Genomic DNA, 25,149 nt, shown 5'->3' with positions numbered 1-25,149 from the left:
TTATACTGACACATCTAAAACCGTTTCTAACGCAACTGTGGTCCTATTTCCTGTCTTGCTTTCAACCACAGTCATGCAATTTCATGGACACTTCCCTTCCTATGTAGGAGTCATTTGGAGGTGGACTTTTTCTAGGCAATGACCCCATGGCCTGTGTGATCACCAGGCTCTGCTGTCGTTGAGGGTGGGAGAGAGTTAACAAACACAACTTCGTTGTTTTTTGTTTTAGTGAAATACAGCAGCTTATGATCATTGTGACAACGAGACGTGCTGTTTTGATCTCTTGGGGAAGATGATGCAGTTTTCAGGCATGTCTCAAAACTCACCAGTGTTGGTTGCTTCACAAGCTAGCTGCCCATCAGAAGGAAGCTGTTACTTAGAATATAGGTTCTTGTTTTATTCCTGTACCTTGCTTGGTCTCTCTGGAGTCATTGGCCTTTCCGGCTTCAATTTTCTCATGGGTGAAATGAAATATTAATATGTCTTATTGACTCCAATTCAGTTGCTGAGTGTGTTATTGCCTCAGGAGGTTCTTTGAATTATCAGTGCCTTTGAAGTAGTTTTTTTTTTTTTTTTTTGTTTTTGTTTTTTTTTGCAGTACGCGGGCCTCTCACTGTTGTGGCCTCTCCCGTTGTGGAGCACAGGCTCCGGACGCGCAGTCTCAGCGGCCATGACTCACGGACCCAGCCGCTCCGCGGCATGTGGGATCTTCCCGGACCAGGGCACGAACCCGTGTCCCCTCCATCGGCAGGCGGACTCTCTGAAGTAGTTGTTTTTTGTGTTGGTCTTTTGAGGCATATTTCAAGTGCCGTGCATTTATTTGTTTAAAAATATTTATTTATTTATTTTGGCTGTGCCGGTCTTAGGTGCGGCATGCGCGTTCTTCGTTGTGACGTGTGGGCTTCTTAGTTGCGGCATGCAGAATCTTAGTTGCGGCATGCATTCAGGATCTATTTCCCTGACCAGGGATCGAACCTGGGCCCGCTGCATTGGGAGCACGGAGTCTTACCCATGGGACCACCAGGAAGTCCCCCTCCAGTGAGGGCATTTAGAGTCCCACCGTTTTCGGGGCTACAGTTTTCCTACGGTGTCCCGGTTTGCCTGGCCCACCTTCAGAGTTGCTGATCCAGTGGGGGTGGAGGTGGGGCCCAGGAATTTGCATTTCTGACCAGTTCCCAGGTGATGCTGCTGTTGCTGGTCTGGAGACCCCACTTGGAGAACCATTGTCCTGTAGCCGTAGCTAGTTTCTGGTTACTGCTTCTTGCTTCTGTTTCTTCAGTAATAGTGTACACACCTGAGACCCCTTTCCTTGCCCTCTCAGGCCAACGAGTGGTACCTACTCCCCTGCTGTTACTAGTCCCGGGGTGCCTCAGCATCCCATGTTCATTTCCTTTAACCTCACCCACACCTTTACAAATAGGCTTTTCCTCAATTAATGTCCTCAGTTACCTAGTTTGAGTGTGCGATTTCTTGCCAAGACTCTGGATGATTTGATGCTCAATGAGGATTTTTTTGAACAGAAGGATGACTCAGGCTGGGATTCGTATTTTCTGAAATAAAGGGCCTTCACTCTTTTTCTCTTGGTCACCTTGCCCTTCAAAAAGAATAATTTAGGGTTTGTGCCAGGGGCCACTCTGCTTGGAGTATCCATTCCCTCCTCCCCCGTGCCAAAGATCACGAACACTGGGCAGGGCGGGTAACGATGCTAGTAGCATCCTTACATTTTCATGGCACTTTCAGTCATGCTGATTGTAGTGCAGGCATTTCAAGGACACGTTTCTAAGATGTGGCCAGCACGGTATGCCTCTGATGACACCAGTATGCAAATTGGGATAGAACGCTAAAGAACTATTACATATCTACCCCGATATGCACACATGTACATGCAAGCATGCGTGTGTATGTGCATGCGTGCGCACACACAACAAATACACACATTTATCCTTTGTTCCAGACACAACACAACTGGTGGGAATTGCCATCCCAGCACTCGGAGTATAGACGCAGACACCAGCAGAGAAGCTGCTGCTTCTTCCAAACCGAACACATGTAAGATTTGCCCTTTAATTAGCATCTGTAACTGCTGCCGTCAGAAGGGTCTGTCTCTGTTGGCCGGACCGTCTTTGCTTTAAGAGAGCAAGTCCATTATAGCTCCAAGCCGGGCTGGTCTGTCAGCTGCTGTGCTTTCTCTGCCATCTGCAGGGTTGTCACATTGTTCAGGGCTGTTTCACTGTAGGGCTGTTTTCCGTCTTCTCGTCTCCCTGGTCTCTGATTACCATGCCTTGGTGATCACTCTTGGGGTGGCCTGCAGGATCGTAGCTTCAGTGCTCATGGACTGGTTATGTTCCAGCCCTTTGTTGCCAGTGATCTTGTCTTGATACGCGGAATGGCTCCAGGAAGTCAGTGGAGAAATGTAAGCAGCAGAAGTGAGGGGTGTATTGAAGCCAGGCTTCATACCGGGGCGCCTCTGCTGTAGAAGCGTGTCATTTAGTTGCAGTTAAGGACCCGTGATGCCTCCGCAGCCTCATCAGCATCGGGTCTCAATAAAATGCTGGCTGGAGACCTCCCTGGCGGTCCAGTGGTTAGGATGTTAGGACTCCGAGCTTCCACTGCAGGGGGCACGGGTTTCATCCCTGGTCAGGGAACTAAGATCCCGCATGCCATGCAGAGTGGGCCCAAAAAACCCAAAAACAAACAAAAAAAAGAAACTAATAAATGAAAACATTAAAAAAAAATAAGTTCTGGGTTGACTGCATCAGCCTCACCCCAGTAGCTCCTTAAAAATGCAGATTCCTGGACCCCACCCCTGGAGCTTGTCCATGAAGTCTGGGGTTGGTCCGTGGACTCCACGTTTTTAGCAAGCTCCCTGAATGGTTGAGATGAGGAAGAGACATACTTCACCCTTTCATACTGCTGAATTCTTTTTTTTTTCCTACTAGAATTACAGTTCCACGAAGGCAGGGATTTTGGTCTATTTGACTCCCTGCTGTTTTCCTGATATCTGGAATAGTGCCTGGCACATAATAGGCACTCACATATTTATGTGGATGAATGTGTTTTATCCATTTAAAAAAAGTGCTTCCCCAGGTGATTCTGGTGTACACACAGGTTTGAGAAGCTCTGCCCTAGAGGACTTGCCAGTTTTCTTGGGTTAGGAGCCACATTTCTGGGGGGAACATTGCCTCCCTGGGCATCTCTGAATAGTAAAAATCAGGCATGGAGTCATTTTGGGGGCAAATCCAAATGCTGTGAATGGACTGGCACAGCCTGGGTGGTGACTTTGGTCTAATTTGTTCATCAGTTCTGCTGACCCCAGTCTTTGGTTTACAGCATGTCATTTGGTATGAAGACTTGAAAACTCTTGCTTTGTGACTTGATGATGCTTTTGGAGCCTCTTTTTTCTTTTCTTTTTTTTTTAAATGAAGTCTAGTTGATTTACAGTGTGCTAATTTCTGCTGTACAGCCAAGTAATTCAGTTATACATATATATATATATTCTTTTTTTCATATTCTTTTTTTTTTTTTTTTTTTTTTTTGCGCTATGCGGGCCTCTCACTGCTGTGGCCTCTCCCGTTGCGGAGCACAGGCTCCGGACGCGCAGGCTCAGTGGCCATGGCTCACGGACCCAGCCACTCCGCGGCACGTGGGATCCTCCTGGACCGGGGCACAAACCGGTGTCCCCTGCATCGGCAGGCGGACTCTCAACCACTGCGCCACCAGGGAAGCCCTATCATAAGATATTGAATGTAGTTCCTTGTGCCACACAGTAGGACCTTGTTGTTTATCCATTCTATATATAAAAGCTTACATCTGCTCACCCCAACCTCCCACTCCATCCTTCCCCCCACCCCCTCGGCAACTACCAGTCTGTTCTCTATGTTTGTGATTCTGTTTCTGTTGCATAGATAGGTTTATTTGTGTCACATTTTAGATTCCACGTATAAGTGATATCATGTGGTATTAGTCTTTTTCTGACTTACTTCACTTGGTATGATAATCTCTAGTTGCATCCATGTTGCTGCAAATGGCATTATTTCATTCCTTTTTATGGCTGAGTCGGATTCCATTGTATTTATATACCACATCTTTGTCCATCTATCTGTTGACAGACATTTAGCTTGTTTCCATATCTTGGCTATTGTGAATAGTGTTGCTATGAACATAGGGGTGCATGTATCTTTTTGAATTAGAGTTTTGTCCAGGTATATGCCAAGGAGTGGGATTGCTGGATCGTATGGCAGCTCTATTTTCAGTTTTCTGAGGAGCCTTCCTACTGTTTTCCATAGTGGCTGCACCAACTTACATTCCCACCAGCAGTGTAGAAGGATTCCCTTTTCTGGAGCCTCTTGATCTGGTACCGTTTTGAAAGTGCAAAAGTGTTTTCTGAAAGTGTCCAAGTCCTGGTTCTTTATTATTTCTTTATCCTCAACAGCAAGGTCGATGAAGCTTGGCTTGACCACACACAAGCTATCTTCCCTTGGGCTCCATTCATCCCAGGATGAGTGACTGTACCCTGGTAAGATAGTTTGGGGATGGGGTAACATCTTGGGGTAGCCAAATTTACCCAGTAAATGCCCAAACTAAATTCTCCTAATGGTGTATGGTTGGAATTTGCAGTATGGTAATCTAGGATCTTGTTGGTGGGTCAAGTCTGATTAGGTTCTTTGATAAGGAGGTTTGTCATTTAGTACATCTTTCTTGACCTCATGTTGCAGAGCATGCTGCCTAGCAGCTGTTGTCATTTTTGTTGCTTATTAATGAGCGCTTTTGAAGAAATGGAAAATTGTTTGACCAGTCAAAATTGTTTGACTAATCTAGTTTGGGCGGGAATTTTCAGCTTAGGAATTTGGATCTTCTGAATAGGAGCAGAGAATATGTATCTTTTTGCCTTTCGAAGAGATGGCTTTGATTTTCTGAACTATTTTTCACGAGTCATTATAAATAGAATCTTCAGGAGTCACCGCTAAGTGTTAAATAGTGGTCCGTTCGTGAGCTCTTAAAAGTGGCCAGCAGTTGCTACATGCTGGACTTTCTCAGCCTTAAACTCGCAAGCCGTTCTATTTTTTTCACATCTTTAATAGAGCCCGATTAGAAAATTTATAACTGCAATGTGTCGTCATAAATATGCATTGTTCTTCTTATATTTTAAGACATTTTGGTTCTAAAAGCATGAGTACTTCCATTATTATGTGTGAATTTTCTTTGTGTGTGTGGATATTTAAGACCTTTATAATGACAATATATATTTAAAACAGACGTAAAAAATTAGCATTCAGCCGTGTACCCAGGGCCTGTGGAGAACCAGGCTGGGACACGTGGGTGAGCTACAGGCAGCCAGGTGCCTCCTGCTGGCTCTTTGAGGACCGGCACGAGCAGCTTACGTCTGCCAAGACTTTGGGGAAAATAAAGTCTGCATGTCAGCTGCTGCCCCTTCTCAGTGCTGCTGTTCTTGTTAGTTCATAAATCAGTTTCTTTTTTTTTCCAGCAGTTGCAGTGCAAATGGAACCTTAGATCAAATTGTCCAGTATCTGCTTGAGTATCTGCTACGTGTAAGATGCCAGCTGACGAGGGGCCCTTGGGGAGGGCATGCAAGTCACTGGCCCCTCCCAGGGTCCCCGGTGTGGGGTTGACCTGGTGCTAGGCAGAGTCTTTACTGGACCAGCCTGGGGCCTCTGGGGACATGTGCAGATGCTCCATATCTTACTTGACTAGAACTTTCTTCTAATTCTGGACTGAAAGCAAACAGAAGTTTGGAGGAGGATGAAGAGAATTCACATCCCAGAGTTGGCTTCTAGAATGCAGTGGTTTGTGAGATTTAGTGTTTTTTTTTTTTTTAAAGACTTTTATTTGAATCTTGCCTCTTTCCAGAAAGGGTTTGAGACAGCTTAAAATAAAAGACATTTAAAGTGTGGCTATGAGCCACGCTTTAAAATGGGAAATCAGAGCAAAGGACAGGAGGGGTTGACGTGGATGCAGAGACGGTCAAAATGGGTCCCATCTTCTCCCAGCCAGAGCGGAGAGGATGGTGCCGTGAATTCAGGGAAAGGAAAGGACTCGAACAGCAGTGGAGGATCTCGTGGCCGCCAGGCACAGCATTGCGAGGGACTCAGTCTTATCCCCATTTTACAGAGGACAAAACTGAGAGGCAGAGAGGTGAAGTCACCGGGCTGAGGTTTGAAGCCTCTTGGGCAGATGAGCCTCCAAGCCTCGTGTCGACTCAAGAATGTCACCCCCGGTTATCATCAGATGGAGGAAGGATTTCAGTTTCTTGGGGTGGAAGACTTTCTTTTGCTAATCAAACATTTTCCCTGAGGCTGTACTTTATATTCTTCCAGGTTTTTTCCCTTAAGTATATACTAACAAATGTAATATATGTTTTTTTAATCACAAAAAAGTTTTACTGTATCCTCTTTAGGGCATCACTGTATATCATCATAGATGGCTTTCCATGGCAGAATGAATAGATCGAGTCCATTCATTTTTAGTATCTGCCTCTTGTCCCATAGTTTAGATAAATCATATTTTAGCAGTCTCTTAGTGATGGCTGTTTGGGTGATTTCCAGGGTTTCTTTTTCCCATGTTACAAACAATGCTTCATTGAATCTCTTTATCTGTCTATCTCCAAACTATTGTAAGTTCCTGTAAAATAAATCATCGGAAGCAGAATTACTGGTTCAGAGGGTATATGTTCATACTTAAAATTTTTAACAGAGATGGTCAGGTTGCCTTCCGCACTGACTGTTTAAGGAATAGATTGTATCATGTTTATTGCCCATCTCCTATATTCTGCTGGGTGCTGAGGGAAATGCAGAAAGGATGCAAGAGGATTTCTTGCCCTCCAGGAATTTCTGTCTATGCTATGTACCTAATCCCAGGGAATGTCTGGGGTGTCTACTTGGGTGGGTGGGTGAGTGGGTAGATTTAATTCCACTTTTCAAGCTTGCCTTGCAAACATTGCACATGGTGTTTAGGATTCATCTTTCATTGTATTGATTCTCTTGGGTAACGGGTGTAATTTCCTTAGGGCAGGGACCTTGTCCTACATGACTTACAGTATGTCTCATACATCTTCATTGCTTTGTGGAGACATTGTAATTATAACATGTCAGGTAGTATTCGAGGATCCAGTTGAGAACATTCCCCCTTTTTTGGGTGTATGAAGAATTAATAACTTTGGCATTCTATACAGGTCATGGAATATCAGCCTGGAGGGGATTTGCTGTCACTTTTGAACAGATATGAGGACCAACTAGATGAAAATATGATTCAGTTTTACCTAGCTGAACTCATTTTGGCTGTTCACAGCGTTCATCAGATGGGATATGTACATCGGTAAGTGAGGCTCTCTGGTGGTTGACTGGGGATTTGTCTGTATCACCTAAGAGTTCCTAAAATAGAGTGAATGATTTCAGCATGAAAATAATGCTTCATCCAATTTCTAGCCCATCTTCACCATAATTTACTGAAAGCAAATTTTCCAAAATGGCAGATGTTTCAGCTTACCCATTCAATGGCGAAATAGATCTAAAATTGTGACATTCTCACGTTTGCTGGTAGGATCTGTCAATGCGCCTAATAAGACCGGGAACTCTTGCATGGGTTCTCTGGGTGCTGTGGTAGGAAAACTGAATTTGAATTGTGCAAGGAGGCAGCTTATCCCGGAGGAACAGAAGTGGGTGTAGTTATACTTCTGACCTTGCCCGTTAGTAATTGACAAAGGTGTGCCCCCGCATCCTCGGTTGAAAAGTGTTTCTTTACATCTTCACTCAGCTAGTGTTTTACGAGCATCTGAGAATGTTGTGGGAATGGAATGATGGTTAGACCAGGAACCGCAAAATCCTGAATAGTGTCTCAGTTTTTCCACTGACTAGCCACATGGCCTTGGGCACATCCCCTAGCTTTTTGTGGCCTTAGCTCTCCTGAGGTAAAATGTGTGTTTCGAGGAGGAATAATCCATCTAATAACATTTATTTTGTTCCCTTTCCTTCACTGCTTCCCTTCTCCTTCCTCCCTCTCTTTCTCCCCTCCCTCCCTTCTATTCTTTCTCTCTCATTCTTTTACTTAAATTTGTTTTGCAAAATGCTTATTATGTATGTCCATCAGTAGGGAGGTCTGTATGGCAAAACCACAGACACGAAGATTCGTGGCTGAAGCAAGATCCTAGGTTAGCAGTTGCTTGATGATTGTCATGGAGAAGATAACACTAATTTGTGGCCTTGATTTTCTTACAGAGACATCAAGCCCGAGAACATCCTCATTGACCGAATGGGACACATCAAGCTGGTGGATTTTGGATCAGCTGCTAAAATGAACTCAAATAAGATGGTAACAAAATAGAATAAGATAACTTAATAGAGCTTATACTACAAAGTGTTCTGAGGTCCTCATAAATTTGGAAAACATGGGATAAAGTTTGAGCGACATTCTGGAGCCCTCATCTGTCAGTGTGTGAAATGATTTCTCTGCAGGGTGGGTGGGGATGGGGACACAGAGCGATTTTCCAGACTTACTTGATCTGGTACCCTTTTACGTAAAATACCTGTTAATACCCTACAAAACATTTTTAGGAACATTCTTATAGTTTGGATTAAAAGATGGGAAAATGCTTATTTTGTTTTTCCCTTCTTTTTCCTTGCTTGTTAATAGATTGTCTTCTGTTACATTTTCTTTTTCACTTTAAATATTTTGATGAAATGTAACCTTATTTATCTCAAATCCTCTATTTCCTATGCAATGAAATTGAAAGTAATCACCAGAGAATTTGAACCAAGCATTAAGCTTTAAGAACCAAGTACTCAAAATGTCGATTCTAAATCCTGGACCTTTGGTAAAAATTAAGCTGTATTCCACATACTAATAATTATTAAGCTGTATTCCATGTGCTAATAGGAAGGCAAGAGGGTAGCTATTGAGGTCAAGAGTGAGAATACTTTAGGAAAAAGATAAAGTAAAAGATAATTAGAATTTAGAAACCTAATAAAGTTGGTACATACTAAAATGTAAATTTTCAGGTCAACTATGCAAAAAAATGGTAAGTCTAAGAAAAAATTGACTTAGATTTTAAGACTAACTTCCCAACTGAATCACTTGGTGATCTGGACAAATCCTTAGAAACTTGGGCTTTTATTCTTCCTCTAGAAAATACTGGCTCTAGTTAAAATGCAGAAATGAAGAGGTGAGGGGTGGCTGCTCTTCAGAATGCCTCCTGGGTCTGAGAGTTTAGTCCTTACGAAGGGCAATATATAAAATTTCCTTTTTTTCCCTCAAGTTCCTTGGAGGAAAGGTGGGTATTATTATGTTGTTGTGAGGAAAAGGATCCGGGTTTTGTTAACTGTTTGCATTCCAGGGTTTGGCCTCCCTGTTCTGCAGATCTGAGGCCCACTTGACATAACTTCTTTCAGATTCAGGCTCTTGGAAAAACAGGCTCCTTACCTTGTCTGAGGTCAGGGTTTTTCCACCTTAGCACTGGCTGTTTTTTATCCCCCCCCCCCCAGATTATGTGCTTATAATCTATTACACTTGATCATTACATTAATAATTAGATTAGAGTATCAAAGAATTTTATGTTTTAAAAATTATGTGCAGGGCTTCCCTGGTGACGCAGTGGTTAAGAATCCGCCTGCCAGTGCAGGGGACATGGGCTCGAGCCCTGGTCCGGGAAGATCCCATATGACATGGAGCAACTAAGCCTGTGCGCCACAACTACTGAGCCTGCGCTTTAGAGCCAGCGAGCCACAACTACTGAGCCTGCTCTCTAGAGCCCGTGAGCCACAACTACTGAAGCCCGTGTGCCTAGAGCCCATGCTCCACAACAAGAGAAGCCACTGCAGTGAGAAATCCGCACACCACAACCAAGAGTAGCCCCTGCTTGCCACAGCTAGCGAAAACCACACGCAGCAACGAGGACCCAATACAGACCAAAAAAAAAGAAGAAACAGGCATGAAAAATTAGGTATTCAATTTAGTGGAATGAAGTACAGAAAAAAAGTTAAATCATGCAAAGTTTTATCATCTGGGATTCAAAAACCTATACCTTGCATTAATGACCTTAATAAAATCAGGCATCTGGAAATAAAATGAAGCCTAGATATGTAGTCAGCACCTCTGACATTTTGGTCTAGCAAATTCTTTGTTGGGGGTCGTGCTGTCCTGTGTATTGTAGGATGTTTAGCTGCATCCCTGGTCTCTACCCACCGGATGCCAGAGGCACCCTCCCCTCCAGTTGTGGCAACCAAAATGTCTCCAGACATTGCCCAGTGTTCCCTGGGGGACAGAATCACCCGTGGTGGAGAACCTCGGCCGTGGACTGAGAAGCATCAGAAGGCTTATCACTTCGAGCTGGCAATGTGTGTTTGCGATAAGAAAACCTACTGAGAAAACTCCGTTATGATCCAGAGTCACTGCTTGGGAAAGAAATGGGAATAAAGAGTAAGGTCCTATCTCTGCATCTGGAATCGCTGTCTTCAGAGCCCTCGGTGGAGAGACAGGACTCCTCTTCATTTTAAATGTCTATTTTTCAGTGCTGCAAACTGCCCTTTCCAATTCTGCGAGCGGTAGCAACACTCCCTTCAGGCGGGGAGCCTCCGGAGGCACTCAGGTTTATTTGCCGCTCGATGGTCAAGGAGATAATGGCCCTCAGTCCTACACACTTGAGAATGTTGTAGCTCCTCTCCTCTTAGAGGATAGCCTCCCCAGCACTTTGTGCTCGTAGGGCCAGAATGTGACAAGCAGATGAGAAGGAATTTTAGCATTGCTTTAAGTGCAAAGGCCCTTTTGTTATAAAAGATCAACAATTTGCAATCTAGATCAAGTATGGATATAGAATTATACTTTTCTTTTTTTTGTATTTTTGATCAGCGATGGTGGGTGAACCGTGTTTCCTTTAAATAGAACGTTTTATAGGTCTAAAGTAGGTTTTAAAAGTTTTTTTTTAGTACTCAAAATATACTATGTAAAATATAGTTCACACTTGCTGAAATTGTTGTATGTTACCTGAAATCCATTCATCCTTTTCCCTACCACCTGCCACATATGGTCATTGTATTTTGGATATTTGTGAATCTTAGATCTGTTGAGTTTCCCATCTTCCATTGTCTTTATATTTAAGCTTTTTAGCCAGAATGTTGCTTGGGAGTATTTTCATTATGTTCCTCCAGGTGGACCATACTGCCTGGGAGTTTGGGTGTTGAGCAGAGATGTCACCCACTTCACCTTATTAGAATCTCAGAGAATGGCAAACAGCTAACAGTTCCAGTCTGTCTCACTCAGCCCTTGTGAAAACAGTTGTAAGGAGATTATAAATAAAGAGCATTATATAGCATGTTAAGAGATAATCACTACCATTTAGCAGTTGGAAACCCATAGGAGATAGCCCTTTTTGAGATTTCTGGAGGAGTGAAAAGATTTTATTACTTTTCCATGAGAGGAACAACATAGCGAGAATATTTTTTCCGGCTGCTTCTGCAGGTGTATGTTTACCCTGGGCAGCCAGAGGAGTAAAGTTAGGTTTGAAACAGTTTTACGTATAAGCATTTTTACAGGAAGGGGATTGGGAGGAGGAAGACTGGTTTTCTTAGCTTCTTCTCCATCTGCTTTCTGCTTGTAAAAGAATCTGCTGGGTTAATCCCCTCCTTCCCTCCTTTCTTTTCTTTTCAACCCTCTGTCTCTCGAAAATGTGACAGACTCTTCTGTCTCCTAGTCATTTTATTGTTGTCTCCTCCTGAACTGGTATATTTTCTTCCCTGTCAATACAGGGAAAATTAAAGTTCAGTAAAACTGGGGCCTTGTCAGATGGTTATACTGCAGTCAGGCTGCGCTCCTAGTACACGGTCCCACTTTTAATATCTCACCCAGAGTAGCTGGCTGTGAACTGCCACCAGAGCATAGTGAAAGGATCTTGCAAAATCCTTATCAAGATGTGTCAGATTACATGTTGAACAGGTTTAATGTACTTGGAGGTCAGTAACTAATGGAAACTTAGGAGCCATTCATTTTCATTAAAAGTCTTTGTTAATTGATATTAATTACTGTGGTAGGAGAAGTACAGAAAGCAAGCTAGGGAATTTTTTTTTTAATTTTGGAAATTTACAAAATTGTTAGACATAAATGTGTATAGTCACATACCTGTTATGGGGCAAAAACAGTTGCAGAGTCATCCAACTCTTTGGTAAGTCTAACCATTAGTTTGAAAATGAGGCATTGACAGTTTATACCTTTTGCTGGGTCGTGCTGATAAACATGACCCAGTCAGCTTCCTTTCAATTCTTTGGTTGTGAGTAAGTGACCAAGCCCTGGGAGCTGCCATCTCCTAAGGATATTCAGGAGAACTGAATATCCCCAAACAATCTAGTGTGATGATAAAATAAAATCTAATACATAGAAATGATGAATATTTGAGGATTGTGTATTAATGGTTTTGCAAAATAATTAGGCATAAATGGTAAGCATTTAATCAACTATACAGTGGCATTACCAATACCTAGTCAAACCAAGATGTTACAGTTTTCCTTCTCTTGTTTTGATATTTTAAAGATATTGTAAAACAACTATACCCCAATTAAAAAAAAAGATATTTATTTCTAGTTGTCAGCATTCAGGATTTTTTTTTTCCTCCAAAATCTTGTAATTTAATCTCAGTTCTGTGCTGAGCTCATTAACACACACACATTAAAAGACAGGAGTCTTGGCTCAAGCTTCCCAAAATCAAGGCCTCCCCTTGACCAAAGCTACACTCAGTTCCTCAAGCTTAAGGTGTCCTGTCTTAGACCAAATATTTGCCCAGGCATGTGTTTGCAGTGGAAGCCCTATTGCTCAAAGTGATGGCTGACTGGTGTCAAGAATAACAGTATCGCACTGCTTTCTGGGTTTAGGGTTTGAAAAAAGCCTGTGATGGGCCTGAGGGAAGGGGTGAAAAGAGAGGGAGTAGGGACAATGATTTTGTTTCCTATAACAATGGGTCTTTGAGGCAGAGGAACAGACCAGATTAAAGTTTCGGGCTGGAAGAGCTTGGGTCTTCATCACTGGGGAAAGGAGACCTCTTAGCATCTTCTCTAAACATTGACTTTCCTCTCAATCTCCATTCAAATCAAATCAAAGCAAAGCAAAGCAAATTGACTTTCTTGATATAAAGCGCAGGCTTAAAGGTATGTGGCCATACCTATAAAATCTCTCAGCTCACTCAGGGGCAATTAACACCCTTTAATGGGGAGAGAGTTCTTTTGCACCATGTAGCTGGTGCTGTGAGAGAAGCCTTTTTAGATGTAGGGTTATTGGACAACTGGTCAACCCAAAACAGGCCCTCTCTGTTTTGATGGGGAATAAGGTTAGAGAGGTGATCCTTAGACTTCAAATTTCATGATTCAATAAAACTTCAAGACAATTTTGAAGACCAAAAGTTTGCCAGCTTACTAGGTTGCCTAGGAAGGAGTGGGGGTGAGGGGCAGAAAACATACCCTTTTCATCTGCATCATTTCAAGAAACAAAGTATGTTTAAACACTAAACCAGTCAGAAGGACAAATTCTCAGAAATAAGGACAGTTCTTTAAATGGAATATATTAGCTTTATAAAAAGACCTCGTACATTGTCATGATATTTCTTTGTCAAGGTCAGGTGCTTCGGTACCATAGGATTGGAGGGCTCTGTGTCTCTGAACAGTGGGGAGGGAACCACAGAAATGGGATTTCGGGGTGAGGAAAATGAACTCATTAACATTTGACCTCTGGTAGAAATTATTTATCATGTCTTGCCCTGCGGGTGGGCCGAATAGGAATGTTGGCTCCAAATATTTAAACTTGAGATATAACACATGCTTGCAGTATTGTGTTGCCAGCTAGCTGCCAGTTTTTCAATAATGAGTAGATCTTTTAGATTCATCTTTACATGTTGTTATCGTTTTACTGTTTTCATACGTAAGAGAAGTTCTGTCATATCAGTAAGATGTATCAGGAACGACATCTTCCTTTGTAGGTATATACCCAATTCTCATTTGTGTAACTAAATGTATGTATCATCAACAACCCTGGGCCCTTTGCCTTTGGATTATATTATGTGTTTTGTTTTTTTTTTTAAAGTTAGTGAATCATTTGCTTTTCCTGGTGCTGTGCCACTTGACAGAAAGTTCAAGTGCCTGGGAGAATAGTAATCAGTGGCAAATCAGCTTATGTCTGTTGGTAATCCATTTGAGGATAATTGAAAATTTGCTGTGTTCATTTTATTTATGGGTTTCCAGGTGAATGCCAAACTCCCAGTTGGGACCCCAGATTACATGGCCCCTGAAGTGTTGACCGTCATGAATGGGGATGGAAAAGGTGCCTATGGCCTAGACTGTGATTGGTGGTCAGTGGGAGTTATTGCTTATGAGATGGTTTATGGAAGGTCCCCATTCACTGAGGGAACCTCAGCCAGAACCTTCAACAACATCATGAATTTCCAGGTAAAGAGCCATTATTAGATTTTGAAGTAATATTGAGAAATGTCGTTTAAAATTGTGCGAATGAAAGTTTATAATGTAAACCAGCAGTTCTGGATAATAACAGCTACTACTTTATATAGCATTTTACGCCAAAAGCGGTTCTAAATGCTTTATTAATTGTATTATATTGACTCTCAGCTGCCAGTAATTATAAGCTTATGCCATCATTTTATGTACCATTAAAAAAGAAAAACTGCCCATTAATCTAGGATATTTCATTGATTTCAGTGTTGTCAAATGTGAATAAAATGGGAGTCTTAAAATTTGTGAAATATAGTTCATTAACTTGGCTAATCCTCAAACAATCCTGTGAGGTAGATGATATTATTATTTTCATTTTACAGATGAGGAAGCCAAAGCACAGAGTGGTTAAGTAACTTGCCCAAAATAGCACAGGCAGTCTGGCTTTGAAATCCATGTTCTTATATGCAATACTGCTTAGTACTGCTGGCTGTCAAACATGGTAGTAAAAGTCAAAGACATGGATTAGAAATACAGTAATAGATACATAAAGTAGAATTAAACCTGTTTTCTAATAACTGTATTTGTCACTATAGTAAGCCCATTTCTTAAGGATATGATGAATATCTATGTTTTAGTTTCAACCAAAAGGAAGAAGAATGTATTTCACAGGTTTTTAAATATCATCCAATTTCTTCCTGGGATGCTTAATGCATATTTTTCTATGTATAGTACACTTTTTGTGTGCTTAATACATACATACATTATTTGTCATTCCTGAGTCTACTCCTGAGTTAAAGTTTCCCCTGAGATGATGCTTGGGGCTCATTTGTTTCCTTCATTTCCATCCATTCATTCAGTAACGAGTGAAGTGCACTAGGCACTGTTAGTTGTTAGGTACCAGGTTTGCAGTTCTGGGCAAGAAGGAGAAAGGCCCTCTCGGCCTTCTTTCTCCATCATCACACAAATCAAAATACACCGTGTATGTGCAAAAGCAGAACATGGGGAGCACGCAGGAGGGAGTGAGTGATAGGGTGGGAGAGGGAGGCCGGGAGGTAGGCAGGGAAGAGGGGCTGAGGTTGGGGAGGGCCTTCTGGGCAGAGAGGACAGAGTGATTTGTTCAGACAGCTTTAAATAGCTCATTATTGTTGGTTGGCAAACAGCGAGGTGGGGAGTGTAGCTAGATGAGATGGGAGAGGGTAGGTACAGAGATCAAGTTATGAAGGGTATTCCTTGCAAGGGAGCTAGGCCTATTGATATGAATAGGCTGTTTATTTTGGGAACATGCCTTTGGTCCCAAGTTAAGAGGGCATAAAACTTCCTTCTTAAAAAAAAAAAAGAAAGAAACTTGCATATACGAGAATTACTTTTTTAACTTGGAGACATGAGAAGCTGAATTTGCTAAGGGAATAATAATTATTATTTTTTTTTGAAATAGCGGTTTTTGAAGTTTCCAGATGATCCCAAAGTTAGCAGTGAATTACTTGATCTGATCCAAAGTTTGTTGTGTGGCCAGAAAGAGAGACTGAAGTTTGAAGGCCTTTGCTGTCATCCTTTCTTCTCTAAAATCGACTGGAGTGACATTCGAAACTGTAAGTAGAGTCGTGTTCCTTCAATTCCAGTGTTAGGATTAAGAAACGCTTAAGAATGATCTGAAATTACTCTGGCCCACAGAAGCTGGTATAAATTATATAAGTAAGGGTTTTAATTACTTATAGGAGTAGAAAAGGGTAATGATGTAGCTGTCTTTAGTAATAAGTTTTCTTTAACATTGTTGACACAGAACTGGGTCACTTAATCAAACTCTGTGTTTATGTGGCCTTTGGATTATTACCCCTCAGTACGTTAGAGGTACAGATTGATAGAGAGTGAAGGTTGTCACTTGGTTTGACAGAATTTCTTCCCAGAAGAAGAGTGGACCTAACTATTTCGTTCACAAGAATAGGAAAAAGACTCAGATTAGGCAAAGTGCCAGGGTTGCTCTGCTAACGGCCAAGCCTGCCCTAAAGCCATGAATGCCTTGCTGTGTTCGTTTGTTTCCCTCTAAAATATTTGTCTTTGCTCACAAGCATGTAAAACCTATAATGTACATGCACAGTGGATTCATTCATACATCGCTTTGTTATCAATTAGTGCAAACTAAATTCATTAAAAACAAAGACCTGATTTATTATCAACAAATGCAAAATGCTTGGTGTTTTACAAATTGGTGGTTTTTTTCCAACCTTTTTATTCTTGGATGTGTTTTTGATTGAATGTGATCTAATGACCTGACCCAGCGATTAGCGTAGATTAGGGTCTGTAGGAAAGCAGTTGGCCTGGTTGAGTGTTTGATTTTTAGTGATTTCCCTCCTGATAGGGAAATGGAATCCATTTCTAGGTGTCAAAACCAGGCTTGTAGTTGGAGCTGCATTGTAATTATAACCTCTTGTACCTTCAGCTGGAATGTATGAGTTGGGTTAACAGGCAGTATTGTCCATTTTGATGGTTTCTCTGACCCCCTGCCAAAATATTTAAGTAGGCTGTATTTCCATAAATTGCTCTTGGCATTTTTTTTTTCTCCCGTGAGCGACATCACTATATTTTTCAAATCTTTAGGCACCAACCCCCAGATCTCCAAGGTTCAGAGCTTTTAACCAGCAATATGTTTTTTGTTTTTTTCTGGCTGCGCCGAGTGGCTTGTGGGATATTCGTTATATCCTGACCAGGGATTGAACCTGCACCCTCAGCAGGGAAAGCACCGAGTCCTACAGGACCACAGACCGTCAGGGAATTCCGAAATTCCCACAGCAATATGTTTTCAGTGTGGTCTTCCTTTTTTGCTTTTGGAAAGATTTGAAACAGTTTCTTTTTGATGCTGCTCAGATACTTAATCTTTTCTGGCCTAACCTTATCTCTGTAATCTTCTTGAATAAGAAAGTTCATTTCTTTATGCCTGCCCTTGCCGATGGTGTCTAATAATGTATCTTCACTCTAGTAAGTCAGTGAACGGTGATTAATTACACAGGTAACTTTATTCTGTATTTTGGTAAACCTTGATGATGTTTTTGGTATCATGTCAGAATTCTCAGATTTCGTTCTAGTCTTTTCCTCTCAGGCTGTGTATTGGTTTTAGGCTTGTTGGGCTTACGAGGGTAAGTACTGTTCTGTAAATTATAATACATAGTGCCCAGGGAGGATATGTGTTGGCACAGAGCGTGGCCCCTGCTGTCCATCATGAGGCCCATCTTGTGGAAGGTCGTGGTTATCACTGGGATGAGATGACTCTGGGATGAGTCACTGCCGTCTTGGTCATCTTCACACTTGTTGCCTCCACACTTGACTCACCATGTCTCCTGTGGTCCTGCTTAATGTTTCCGTATCCTGATAAATATCCACTTAGTTTTTCCTTACCTTTAACACGTGTTTCTCCCCCTCCCACACCCAGTTCATATGAGGGAATTCTCATCCAGATTCTTTTTTTAAACTTATTTTTTAAAATGAAAATTGTATATATTTAAGGTGTACAACATAGTGATTTGATACACATACATAATGGTGGAATGATTGATTGCTACAGTGAAGCTAATTAACAGTTTCCTCCCTCCCTCCCTCCTTTTCTCTCTCTCTTTCCCTCCTTCTCTCTCTCTCTCTTTCCCTCCCTCCCTTTATTTTTTCTTTCTTTCTTTCTTTTATGAGAGAGCACCTGAAATCTGCTCTCTTAACAAATTTTCAGTATTCACTACAGTATTATTAAGTGCAGTCATCACACTGTACATTAGATCTCTAGGACTTGTTCATCCTACATCACTCCAACTTTGTACTCTTTGACCAGAATCTCCCCATTTCCCCCACCTCCCCACCCCTAGTAACCATCTTTCTACTCTGTGCTTCTATGTATTCGACTTTTTTAGATTCCACATATGAGTGAGATCATGTAGTTTTTTTTCTTTCCGTGCCTGTCATATTGCCCTTTGCACCATGACCTCCAGGTTCATCCATATTGTTGCAAATGGCAGGATTTCCCTTTTTTTTTTTTTAAGGCTGAGTAATATTCCATCACACATATGTAAATAATCCATTCGTCCACTGATGGACACTTAGGTTGTTTCCATATCTTGGCTACTGTGAATAATGCTGTCATGAACGTGAGAGCACAGATAGCTCTTTGAAGTACTGATTTCATTTTCTTTGGGTGTATACGCAGAAGACGGGTTCCTGGATCACATGATAGCTCTATTTTTAGTTTTCTGAGCAACATCTATACTGTTTCCATAGTGGCTGCACCAATTTATATTACTACCAACAGTGCACAAGGAGTCCCTTTTCTCTACATCCTTGCCAATAGTGATTATCTCTTATCTTTTTTTTTTTTTTGTGGTACGCGGGCCTCTCACTATTGTGGCCTCTCCCGTTGCGGAGCACAGGCTCCGGACGCGCAGGCTCAGTGGCCATGGCTCACGGGCCTAGCCGCTCTGCGGCATGTGGGATCTTCCTGGACCGGGGCACGAACCCGTGTCCCCTGCATCGGCAGGCGGACTCTCAACCACTGCGCCACCAGGGAAGCCCCTTATCTCTTACTTTTTGACGATAGCTATCCTAACAGGTATGAAGTGATATCTCATTGTGGTTCTGATTTGCATTTCCCTGATGATTAGGGATGTTGACCACCTTTTCATATACCTGTTGGTCATTTGTATGTCTTCTTTAGAAAAATGTCTTTTCATGTCTTTTGCCTTGAATCCTGATTCTAAAACTCTAACAGAAACTCTTGGTGTTTTTTTTTTTATAAATTTATTTTATTTATTTACTTTTGGCTGTGTTGGGTCTTCGTTGCTGCGCACGGGCTTTCTCTAGTTGTGGTGAGCGGGGGCTACTCTTCGTTGCGGTGGGCAGGCTTCTCGTTGTGGTGTCTTCTCTTGTTGCGGAGCACAGGCTCTAGGTGCGTGGGCTTCAGTAGTTGTGGCATGTGGGCTCAGTAGTTGTGGCTCATGGGCTCTAGAGTGCAGGCTCAGTAGTTGTGGCACATGGGCTTAGTTGCTCCGCAGCATGTGGGATCTTCCCGGACCAGGGCTCAAACCCATGTCCCCTGCACTGGCAGGCGGCTTCTTAACCACTGCACCACCAGGGAAGTCCCTCTTGACGGTTTTTAAAATATAAGTCCTAATATAGTGGTTCAGAAGAGTCATGAAATATGTTTGCCTTAAAGAAAATTTCTTGTAATTTATTCTCTTTCTAAGATGAATTAATTGATTATTTTAATTTTTACTTCTTGGCCGCATTGTGCAGCTTGCAGGATCTTAGTTCCCTGACCAGAGGTTGAACCCAGGCCCCCAGTAGTGAAAGCGCTGAGTCCTAACCACTGGACCATCAGGGAACTCCCAATTTCTTGCAGTTTAAGTAAACGTTTTACTTTGGAATAATATCAAATTTATAGAAAAGTTGCAAAGATAGTACAGAGAGTTCCCACATACGCTTCTCCCAGTTTCTCTTAATGTTAGCATCCTACATAACAATACCACATTTGTCAAAATAGGATTAGCATTAGTATATAACTATTAATTAAACTTCGACTTCATTCCAGTTTCCCCACACATGTCCCTTTTCTGTTCCAGGAATCAACCCAGGGTACCATATTGCAATTAGAATGTATGCAGTAGATATGACTTATCATGGCTGAGATGCTTAGTGTGGCTCAGCCAGTGGGTGGGAGCTCCATGCCCACTGAGGATTGGTAGGGCCTTTTCCTGGAGGTTCCATGGCATCCCTGACTGCACAGAGTGCTATGGTATTCATTTTCAGTGTCTCCTAGCAGATTTTACTGCTTTCCACCAACCTCTGATCCTTGTGTATTTGCAATCAACTCAGGGTTTGTGATTGAAAACATTGCTGGACTCCATGCCATTTGAGCTATTTTCTACTAGGTAACTCTTAACAGAAATTATGCCTTTGTTTAGTCCTGTTTCTCTCACACACATTGAGTGACTCTCATCAACCAAAGCACTTGAAGTCATTAGGTTTCCCGAGTTCCTAGTTGCTGCTCAGATGCCTTGTGGTTCCAGGCTGTTGCATATTTCCACACACGAGATTGTCCCTTGATGAAAGCAACATTAGCTTTTCTGCTATTTCACCGCTAATTCTTCTTTTTCTTGTTGTAACCAATGAAAGGAAGTAGTGCTTAACACAACAGGTAATAGTCTTCTAAAACTCATTATCTCAAGAGGTGGGCCTGGCAGGATATATAAATGCAATTTAAGAAGGGTCTGGGCAAGTTCATGAGTGATAGAATTGGGAGTGGCTACTGGGAGAAACTAGGACATGCCTTGGCTTTGACCCCTGAGGTCAGATGGGGCATCTGCACCTTCTTGGGTCCGGCCCCTTGGAGTTGCTGTGGGCAACACCGCCTGAATTAGGAATCTGACCTAGTTCAGGAGTGTTTATTCTCCCAACAAGTCAAGAGCTCTCTGATGAGTTACTGCCACTCTCATGGGTTACCGTGCACCTATTACCCTGATGTTTCATTCCCAGCCTCGTGTGATCAGATGTAAAGTTGAGTTTTTAGCTGCTTATTACTATTATTTCAAGGCTGCTTTCCAAGTTTTAGTAGGGGGCCTCTTAAGTATACTAGCTGCCCCAAGCTGTGCAATTCCAGCGATGTTTCAGATGTTGGGCAGGAGTCTGATTGTACCCCCCGCCTGATTTTCTGGGCTTCTGGAAAGTTGAAGCCAATCAGACCCCCTCTTTCGTGCCTTTGGGGTTATGCCTACCTTTCCTGGCATCATGCACCTGTTCGTGTCAATGGGAGAGTTTTACTGTCAGGTGTGCCCTTCTACTCACATCTTTTTAAATGTCTTCCCCCAAAGGCATAGTGACGTCAACGGAACCAGCACGCTTGCACCTTTCATCCAAACCAGCTAAGTCTTGACAGTGAGAAACGCTTAATGAGAGTGTTGATTGTAGATTGTTTCCTAGAGCATCTATGGCTAATGCTCTAGAGAACTTGTTTTGTCTGTTGCTTATGACTCGGCCTTCTTCTCTTGAATCATCTTCCGTTCACTGTTCTCAGAAAGGCACAGTTCTTGCAAAATCACTCTTGAGTTTCCAGGTCCTTAGCGTTTGTTGCAGAGAGTACGTTTCATTTCCATCCGGTAGTGACTCAGTGGTGGTCGTGTGCTGATCTGCCTTGAGATTTTCCCCTGCTGAAGAGGTTCCTTTGTCGTTGATCATTATTCACTACCTGGCCCCCGAATGGCTGTAGTGAAACCGCAGATGCACAACCCTGTGATCGCTCTATAAACCTGAGGGATGATGGCCTTTGGTTTAAAGGAAAGGGATTCTATGGCTTCCTAGCCTCGGGTGAAATTCTCACTTATTGTTGCGTGTGGAAATCAGCACCGTGAGACTCACTGGGTGTTTTATTTCAGTCCTTCAGTCTGATAGGTTAAGTAGCAACTGTCCGGTGACAACCACCAAGTATTTAAGTATATTATGCTATGTAACTTCAAAACAATTAAGAGGTAAGAATTATTGTACCCATTCTACAGATATGTACACTGTGGTAACTTGTCCCAGGTCATACATCAAGTGAGAGAGAGGGTCTAGATTTGGGTTGAGGTCTGGGTGGTTCTAGATAGAGCCCGTGCTCTTAGAGCAATACCATGCATGCCTTAGCGTAAAAATTATTTTAATCATTTAATTAATTATTTAATTAAATCATAAATCATTAAACCATAAATCATTTAATTAAATCATAAATTAATGATTAAATTATTTTAATCATTTAATTAATTATTTAATTAAATCATAAATCATAAAATCATAAATCATTTAATTAAATCATAAATTAATCATTTAATTAAATGATTAAAAATTATTTTAATCATTTAATCATTATTTTAATCATTTAATCATAATTTATTTAATCATAAATTATTATTAATCATGTTTGTGTTGATGACAAATAATAAACCGCTCTTTAGTCTCTGTGTCTGTTCAAGCACATTTGGAATTTGTAGCAATTTTGAATCTACAAGATTCTTCATGATATCTGAGTGCTACATGCTAAGTGCTAAGTGCTATGTGCTGTGTTAGGTGCTGTAGCTCTATTGATGAATAACTTTGGATACACCCCTGCTTTCAGGGAACTTACAGTCTAAGTTATAGGTCCCTTGCTTAAATAGAGCTGTAGTCCTGTTTAAATTGCCATACCACATAATGGTAGGAATTTTGGGAATTCCCTGGTGGTCCAGTGGTTAGGACTCTGCACTTTCACTGCCGTGGGCCCAGGTTCAATCACTGGTTGGGGAACTAAGATCCTGCAAGCTGTGTGGTGTGGCCAAAAAACCAAAAAAGTAGAAAGTTGAATGCTTAGTAGGTCACCCACTGGCTTACTGAACCACATATGCTTGATCTTAAACAAAATGTAGACTGTGACCCAGTGACCCCTTCCCCATATACAGCATCCCCTTCTTTCTGCTAATCTATTACCCTCCCCATGCCTCAGATCTAGCCTGGGAAAGGACAACGTTGGATCGATGACTCACTTCTAAAATTTTTTTTTTATAAAGCTGTTTTCTTTCTTTCTTTCTTTCTATTTTATTTATTTATTTTTGGCTGCACTGGGTCTTCGTTGCTGTGCACGGGCTTCCTCTAGTTGCTGCGAGTGGGGACTACTCTTTGTTGTGGTGCACGTGCTTCTCATTGCGGTGGCTTCTCGTGGAGCACAGGCTCTAGGCGCGTGGGCTTCAGTAGTTGTGGCATGCAGGCTCAGTAGTTGTTGTGCATGGACTCTAGAGCGTAGGCTCAGTAGATGTGGTGCACGGGCTTTGTTGCTCTGTGGCATGTGGGATCTTCCCGGACCAGGGCTCGAACTCGTGTCCCCTGCATTGGCCGGTGGACACTTAACCACTGCGCCACAGGGAAGTCCTCACTTCTAAAATTGTGATTTATAGTCTCAAGGTGAATTGAGAGGACTTGATTCATGTTTTCTGTTTATTCTAGGTTATGTAGTTTCTCAACCTCGACACTGTTGACATTGAGGACCGGGTAATTATTTGTTCAGGGACTGTTCTGTGAATTGTAGGATGTTTAGCAGCACCCACAGATGCCAGTAGCACTCTGCCCCCTGTGGCAACCCAAAATGTCTCCAGACATTTACCCAGTGTCCCTTGGGTGGTACAGCCGCTCCTAGTTGAAAACCATTGTTTTAGAAGAATTGGTCAGATAGTTACCAGGAGAGAGAATATCACAGTAATCAGACTCACTCAAGACTGCCATTGCTAACCAGCAGTGGAACTATAGTCTGGGGTCAGGGGGACCCTGCTTCACTGAGTGTGGTCCATGGACCAGTGGCATCAGCATCACCGATATCACCTGGGAGCTTGTTAGAGATGCAGAGACTCAGGCTCCCCTCCACCCCAGACCTGCTGAGTCAGAAGCTGTACTTCAGTAAGATCCCTAGGAGTAAAATTTCTGTGTGTAGCATTTGTGAAGCCCTGCAAAAGGAGAAAACGAGATCTGTCAGCCTTAGAGTTTCTTGGCGCATCTTGGCTGGGTTCTCCTTATTTTTTCCACTGGGCTCAGGGTAAGGGGAGACCGCTTTTTGGCTAAGGACTTCCCCGGGTGGGTGGAACTGCTTGGAAATGCTGGATTTTAAGCTCTGCTTTTGATGAATTTAAAGCTTTTCTTTCAGACGGACTGTACATCCTTCATATCTTTCGAGATGGTGGTTTAACTTAATCTCCTCCTGCTGATAGCAAATAGTTGGTTGTATAAAAGGCATTTGTATGCCTTCTACCCCCTGCCCCCACCATTACTCTTGTCCCATATTTACTTTTTTTCTTTTTAATTGAAGTATATTTTGGTTTGCAATGTTGTGTTGGTTTCAGGTGTACAGCATAGTGATTCAGTATTTTTGCAGATTATGTTCTATCATAGGTTATTACAAGGTAATCGGTATAACCATATTTATTTTCAATTAATGATGGATTACATTTCCTTCATTATCACTTTTTAGGTGTGTATTATATTGCTGTGCCCTTTACTGAGTACCTACTATGTGCCTAGGGGCCCTGCAAAGCACACTATGCATATTATTGTCCTATTTACTCCTCCTAAAACCTCTATGAGGCAGACACTATATTTGGGCCCACAGTACAGATGAGGATACTGAGGCCTAAAGAGATGAAGCCACTGGCAAAGGGCCAGTAGTTGAACCAGTAGTTGGCAGTGGTAGGAGTCTAACTCAGGTCTCCCTGACTCCAAATTCACTTTGCTTTTTTTTGGGCCGTGCCGTGCAGCTAGTGGGATCTTAGTTCCCTGACCAGGGATTGAACCCAGGCCCTTGGCAGTGAGAACGTCCTAACAACTGGACCGCTAGGGAATTCCCAAGTTTACTTTGCTTTTTAAAAATTTATTTGAAAAAGCAGTACAGTCCATGATAAAAAAAAAAAAAAATTCAAGCAACACAGAAGGTTAAATAGTGAAAAATTGTCTCCTTCCCACCGCATGCCCAGTGCCTCTCCCTAAAGTGAACCATTATTGTCAATTTCTTGTGTAACTTTCCAAGACATTCTGTGTGCTAATATAAACACCAGTATAGTCTGTACTCAACTGCATTGTTATACTGCCTCCTAAGAATTCAGGAGTTTTTATTGTCAGGCTGTTTTCCTGCGTCATTGAAATAAATGAAGGAGAAGTCTTTGTACAATCCCACCATGTTTATGCTTTGAATTGGTCA

At 42.1% G+C, this 25,149-nt stretch overlaps 1 protein-coding gene across 1 annotated transcript in view; it reads left to right on the top strand.

The window, feature by feature from the left end:
- The window catches only part of CIT (citron rho-interacting serine/threonine kinase), a 169,668-nt gene that overhangs the window by 25,101 nt on the left and 119,418 nt on the right, over positions 1–25,149 (top strand). The window contains exons 5-8 of the mRNA XM_065889532.1: positions 7,190–7,332; positions 8,232–8,325; positions 14,229–14,432; positions 15,871–16,024. Coding sequence (XP_065745604.1) covers positions 7,190–7,332; positions 8,232–8,325; positions 14,229–14,432; positions 15,871–16,024 — 595 coding nt within the window. The remainder of the gene's footprint in view (positions 1–7,189; positions 7,333–8,231; positions 8,326–14,228; positions 14,433–15,870; positions 16,025–25,149) is intronic.

Source organism: Phocoena phocoena, chromosome 13 (genome assembly GCF_963924675.1).
Source record: "Phocoena phocoena chromosome 13, mPhoPho1.1, whole genome shotgun sequence".
Lineage (NCBI taxonomy): Eukaryota > Metazoa > Chordata > Mammalia > Artiodactyla > Phocoenidae > Phocoena > Phocoena phocoena.
This window is presented reverse-complemented; position numbering and strand designations above follow the sequence as displayed.